The 7,164-nt window shown below is 36.3% G+C and overlaps 1 protein-coding gene across 1 annotated transcript; it reads left to right on the forward strand.

Annotated features, from left to right (window-relative positions):
- The first annotated feature begins 658 nt into the window (after positions 1–658).
- LOC148061412 (H-2 class II histocompatibility antigen, A-Q alpha chain-like) lies at positions 659–4,212 on the forward strand. Its single transcript, XM_087778794.1, has 4 exons — positions 659–870; positions 998–1,264; positions 1,343–1,624; positions 1,699–4,212. Exons 1-4 carry the CDS (start codon positions 813–815, stop codon positions 1,833–1,835), a joined length of 744 nt encoding a protein of 247 aa, XP_087634920.1. The 5' UTR covers positions 659–812; the 3' UTR covers positions 1,836–4,212.
- Positions 4,213–7,164: the final 2,952 nt, after the last annotated feature.

Here is a 7,164-nt window from a genome sequence, read left to right on the forward strand (position 1 = left end):
CCTGTTGTTGCAGGAGAGGTAGCTGTAAGCTCTGCCGCCAAGTTGGTGATTAGGTGATGAGCTTCAGCTGCTGTGAGCAACAGGCATTCTGGAACTCAGGAAACAAAGGATATGTAAAACAGGTTTCAAAATAAAATAATGAAAGAACCATGACAATAATTTCTGTATCAATGTGAAATATTGGACAATATTAATACACCGGCATGCTCATAGAACTGGAGTTAGATACAGGTAAAATATACAGTATGTGTAGTTCAGTTTTTAAAACATTTTCTATATAGTGTTAAACACAATGGATGGAATGGATCCCTTCTGACAGATCTGTAAACAATTTTGAAAAGAAATATGTATTTTCTGTGTATAGAAAAAACTTTAGATCTTTAAGTTCAGCAAGAAATATGGTAGAAAACCATTATTTGTAGAATAACTTGAACAGAAATGTTATCTTTCTGAGGATTTTATTATTCCTACTTAACCATGTATGAATAAAAAGTCGAACATTACATAAATATATGCTAAGAAAATACTGTTTATAAAAATTAAATAAAAAGGATATAATTAAAAACACAAGGAAATTATTTTGTTTTAATTGTTGACACTTCCCAGAAGTCGGTTTCAATCTTGTTCAACAGGTTTCATGAATGTGATCTGAGCGCTAAACAAGGAAGTTGAATCTTATTTCAATGACATGTAACAGGTTCAGCTCCCATCACATTTTTAATACGTGGTAAATACATTGTTGCTGCATTTTACATCAAGACACAAACTTGTATCCAAGTATCACGGGGTGAGTGAAGGTTCACTGGCCAGGAATGAAGCTCTCAATTTTAATTTTGCTTGTTTTGGACGTCATCTGCTCTGCCTCTGAAGGTAAGTTTCCGATTTTCAATATGCAAACTCAATTACAACTTTACAGTTGAAACAAACTTACATTACTTATCATAAAATAACATAACAACTCTCTAATAACAAACATTTCATTTTCATTTTGTTTTAGTTACTCATGAGGTTTCCTATGTGGTCGGTTGCACTGAAAACAGCACAGAGGCAGAGGTACTATGTAAATTCGACTCAGAGCAGATTTTCTACGCAGACTTTCAGGCACAGGAATTGGTTTACACTGTTCCTGAATACATAAACTCTGGCCGGATTCTTTATTTTGACCACGAAGAGCTGTTGAAGAATGCGATTGATGGCAAGAAAGTGTGTCCCAAAATCCTGACGGAGTATGATGTAGCAGAGGGACATCAAGAGGAGCCAGAAAGTAAAAATATTATCAAATATGTTGTAACTTGAACAATCCAGTAACATAAAGCTGTGTTTGTCATTTGACCTACTAAAGATCCACCAGAATGCCTTATCTACCCTGCGGAGCAAGTCCTTCTGGGTGACGAAAACACACTTGTTTGCTTCGTGAATAGTTTCTATCCACCATCCACCAATATTACTTGGACCAAAAACCTTCAACCAGTGTCACGCCACGTTTCAGTGAGTCAATATTATCCAAACAAGGATCACACCTTCTACCAAATGTCTACCCTGAAATTCCTGCCTGAAGAAGGAGATGTTTACACCTGCAGTGTGGCGCACAAAGCTTTGGAGAAACCCAACACAAAGCACTGGGGTGATTGTTTAAACTTATCAACATGGATATTTTTAAGTGTCTGTCTTGAGAAGGTTTTCTTTCTCTCTCAACAGAGGTGAAGTTCAAGCATCCCAGCATCGTTCCAGATGTCATATGTGGATTGGGCCTGACTAGTGGGGTGGTTTTAATAGCAGCTGGAGCAGTTTTGGCTTTCAAAGAAAAAGTCACGTTCCAAAAAGGTGTTATGTAAAGAGTTAAGTTACCTAATCCTCTCGATTTTGATCATCATTTTTGTTGGTTCAACATCATGAGGAGGAGTTCAATTGTATCTGTCTGTCTGTCTGTCTGTCTATTCTGCTTACCTTATCAGAGGGGATTTTGTATGCTTATCTTGTTTCAGGAATAAGATCTTAATCATAGGGAATTCTAACTTTCTATATAGCCCTTTTTCTAACAGCTTATACAAATAAAATATCTTATTATCATAACCTGCTTCCTTTTCTATATATATGTTCTCCATGCTAGTAGATTGCGTGATTTAATAAAATATGATATAAAAAAAAAAGTGAAGAGAGCTTAGATCAAATCGTTATTGTGCGAATTGGTTGACAATTTGATTGACATCAAACACAGCAGCCAGTCTGAGCTCCCACCTCTTCCAGTGTATGAAGGGCAAAGTTAATATGAATCGAGCATAAAATGAGAAAAACGTGCAGACTTCCCGACAGTCATTTAACGCAATTCAGAAAAACGTTATAAGCTTGTTTTTTAAATAATATATTGCCGGTTTAAGTAACAAATGCCGGTTTTCCTCATGTGATCACGTGATCAAGGATACATCCTTAAAACACACTTGTATTAATACACCATCACATGATGACTATTTGTAAATTACCTCACGAATATAATAAGAATACGCTCAAACCCAAACAAGTTAAACAGTTGCATGTGAGCCACAAATTCTAATGACGCTCAGTGACGATCAGACAAAGTGATGATAATGTGAAGTTAGTGATGAACAGTTTTATTTTGGTTAAACTTCATCTGAAGATGTTTTAAAAAGTTTTATAATGCACTGGTCACCTCTGTAAATTCAGTATTCTTGTTAATAACGGTGTATGTAAAATATAAACATCTACACTGGAGCACATCTGAACTCATTTACAATAGTGTGTCATATCAGACATGTTTAAAATTAACAAATATTAACTGTTAGTTTGAATTCATGTTTTCATTTGTTTTTGTTTTTTCATGATCACAGAAAGGAGAAATTTAAGTCTTGTGCTTCATTTAAATATGATCGGCATATAGAAATGGAGGCATGGAAAGGGATGAACCTGTCTGAATTCTTTGTTGATTTGGATGAACAAAGGAAAAGGGCTCGAATTTGTGTCAAGTATTCGTAATAACGTCTGAATATTTTTTTGTGCATCATTTGGGTTTGAATGAATGACCATTTTCATTAGGAAATCAATGCAATTCTTAGTACATATGAGTCTGAACTTGTCTGCAGTGGAGGATGAGATTTAACACGACAGGCTGACACTGAGACCAGGTCTCATGGACATTTTTGGAAGTTACTCTCAGAGGAAAAGTATCTTCTTATGAGGAAATATGCTCCTCACAGACTGTGGCGGGACCTGTAAAGGATGTCTCTTAAAGCAACAACACTTCAAAATTAAGGGAAAACACTTCGACATTTAGCCAAAAAAGAAATGTGCAGCATTACAAAAGAAGCGACGTTCATGACAGTTCGGGGACATTATTGTTGAAACACCGAGAGACTGAAGCGATGAGTAGCGAAATATAATAATAAAAAAAGTAAGTAATCTTCATCTAATGTCACGCTCAGAGTGTCAGAAATCGTCAATATTCACGGTACATTGTTTTATATTTTATTATTCTTTTAGCATCTCCGTGTTCACACTGGAGTAAAGCTATCCGACACTTCCGTGATCACAGCCAAGCTATCCGACGCTAAATTTAGAGTGCGCATAATGGCAGAACTTTAGGGTAGCACTGAATCGACTAGGAGAGATCACAACTCGAACGTGTAGAATAGAATAGAATAGAAAAGCTTTATTCATCCCCAGAGGGGAAACACACTTTCACAACAGCGCAGTTTAAAAAAATAAAGTGCAAGGAAAAAGAAATAATAAAAGAGATAATACAAAATAAAATAAAAACGATCTTAAGAATATACAATTATTTACAAAAATTAGAAATTTGACACTATTAACAAAATAAAATAGAATACAATAAAATAAAATAGAAATAAAAACGGGAAAAAAAATAAAAATAAAAAACACACGAGAAGAAAAACATACTACGGATTAGCATCAGGATATTTAAAGTAGAGAGTTAAATATCCTGACACCAGTTGGGATGAAGGACCTTCTATAACGCTCCGTCCTACACTGGGGGTGCCTGAGCCTGCCACTGAAGGAGCTGGCCAGCTCCTCCACGGTCAGGTGCAGTGGGTGAAGAGCGTTGTCCCTGATGGAGGATAGTCTGGAGAGTGTCCTCCTCTCTCCCACCTCCTCCACCGAGTCCAGCGAGCGGCCCAGGACAGAGCCGGCCCTCGTGACCAGCCTGTTCAGTCTCTTCCTGTCCCGGTCCGTGCTGCCTGCTCCCCAGAAGACCACAGCGTAGTGGATAGCAGAGGCTACCACGGAGTCATAAAAGGTCCTTAAAAGTGGTCTGCACACTCCGAAGGACCTTAGTCTCCCCAGGAGGTGGAGGCGACTTCGGCCCTTCTTATACACGGCGTTGATGTGTGTGGACCAGTTCAGTTTATTGTTGAGGTGAACACCCAGGTATTTGAAGCTGTCCACCAGCTCAATGTCCGAGCCCTGGATGCTCACCGGTTGATGTGGTGTGATGATATATGATATATGATATATGAGTAATATAGATATACGTATAAGTAATCCTTTATTTGTTTTTTTATGCAAATTAAAAAGTTTTTTCTCATTTTACATCAAAACTCAATAAATTTAGAATATAGTGAAATTATTTATTAATATTCATTTGTTGTATTTCAATACAAAAACATTTCAACTTTAAACAGCAATAAAATAAAAATCTACAAACCTCTGTAAATAATAACATAACATATAACACACAATAACATATATATTATTAAAGATAAAGGTTTTATCAATCATATGAATGAGTTTGGAAACATTATTCTGTAGTTTTTTGATTTCATCATGTTATGAAATCAATGTTGTATTCATTTCAATATAAATACATGTAAACTTTAAATGACAATAAAATATGAATAAAGTTGGAGTCATTTTACCGTAGTTTTAATTTTATTTTAATATGGTCTTATTATTGTGTTCCCTTTAACATCTGAACTTGTTAAATAAATTTGCATCATCAATTTAAAAGCTTCCCACACTTGCCTTCCCATTGGGAAATGACATGTTTGAGATGAAGTAAGATTATTTAATAATTAATATCTGGGTTTTTATTTGATTTACTGTATACTCTCTCAAATCTGTCATGTATGACATGTGACACAGCAACTAAATATGAATATTTAAATCTTAATATCTCTAAATTTCTATTTTCAAATGTTAGGATACTTTATATTATAGTAGTATACACTCTATAATGCATCCATAGTAGTCATTGATTGGAACTCTGGAGATTTATTGATTTATAGTCCCTCAAACATGTCATGTTTGACATGTGAAACAGCAACTTGTTTTAAACTCAACTTGTTTCAAACAATCCGAATTTATGTCACGAAATAATGACCAGCAAAAACAAAAAGTTGTATGAATCGATAAAGAACAAACGTTTACCTTACAGTACAGTAGTATTACCATGATAATGAAGGATTAAAAGGCACGCAAAGAGTTGCGCTGCTGTGCTGCTCTTATTTTGAAGCCGGTGCTGTGTCTCAAATCGCATACTAGCGTACTCAAAGTTAGTATTTTTAGTGCGTAAGTGCGTCTCAATTCTTAGTATGCGAAACTTAGTGCTATATTAAAACGCCCGAAAACTGAGTATGGTTCGATGGACACTAACCACCATTGCATTGCATTTTCAGCAGCAGTAGGAGGATGAGACGTCTTCGGTGCTGATACCAGCTTAAATATCTTGTGAATATTTCGATTCTCATATTTTTTCTTTATTTCTTTTTCCAAACTTGCAAAACGTGCTGCCAGCAGGTGTCGGCGATAGCGTTCCAACAGCTGGTTGAAACCATCGTTAAATAGAAGTAGAAGAAGAAGCTGTCACCTCAATTCCGGTTAGTGCGTAGCAGCAGTGTTTGATTTGAGACATACTATCTGTGGAGAATTTGCGTACTAGTTAGTAGGTACACTATCCTGATGCATACTAACTTCTAGTATACTAAGAGAAGTATGCGATTTGAGACACAGCACGGGGGTTTGTCACATGCTTTTGCATGGCGTTCGGGGATATTATCGTAATATTAAGCGAAAAGGGGCACATTTTGTATTTCCGTTTTGGCTAGATGTCGAAGTGTTTTCCCTTAATGTCGAAGTGTTTTCGCTTAATTTGAAGTGATGTCGCTTCGGTGTTTGCATTTTGGAGCTTTGTCGGCCACCGTATCTCTTGCCTTAAGCAGTTGTGTAACTGTTCCTCTGATAAGGGAATAACAGGCGCAATTGTAAAAAAAAAGAAAAAGAAAATTATTATTTAGTAACGGTTCGCTTCCAGGTCAGGAGGGGGCAACTTGTGACCTTTCTGTGTGTACTGTGGAGTTTGGGTTTCCCCTGTGTTGCGTGGGCTTACTCTGAGCACTCCCGTTTCCTCCCACAGTCCAAAACGAGTGAATCTTTGTGTGGCCGGCAGATTTCCGTCTCGTGAACGGTTGTTGCCTTTTTGACATTAAATGGGCGTCTTTCTGAAGCAGTGATTGGTTAGACAAGAACAACAAACTAAAGCAGTTTCACTAAACTAAAGCATGCACGAAGAGTGGAAGAACCTTTTCTGAAATCTTAGCAAACCAACTTGATAAGTGTTCATGTGCATGAGACCGATTGACCAATTAGCAGCCTCATGAAAGAACACCTTTCATTTATGATTTGCGGTTTATCCATTCACATCAACAGCTCGTCTGGCTCATAGGTAGAGCGCTGGTAGATATTTAGACATTTTTTATATTCTCACATAATTGACACCAGAGTTTTTTGTGAAGAATGTACTACCTGAGTATTTATACGATTTGTTAGACTTGAAGTGAGACATTACATTGTGGTTTGCTCACCCAGCTGTCCAGGAAATGAATAACTCATATACTCTGATCACAAGAACAACATTGTAAACAGGTCACAAACGTAAACGCAGTACAACCAGACACATTATACACAATATTTGCTGGACTGTGATCTAATCTAATTCCACATCTATATCAGCGCTTATCATAAATCATTATCATAATCCCGCCTACTTAATTTGCATACAACCAACAACATTTCGAAATAAACAAAAGACAAACCGTATAAATACATGAGTAAATAAAAGACGGAATGTATAAATACTTAAATAAATACATGCTGAAACAACGAAATATATAAATAAATAAATGTCAAAACAAA

The sequence above is a fragment of the Callionymus lyra genome, chromosome 17 (genome assembly GCF_982586985.1).
Source record: "Callionymus lyra chromosome 17, fCalLyr1.hap1.1, whole genome shotgun sequence".
Taxonomy (NCBI): Eukaryota; Metazoa; Chordata; class Actinopteri; order Syngnathiformes; family Callionymidae; genus Callionymus; species Callionymus lyra.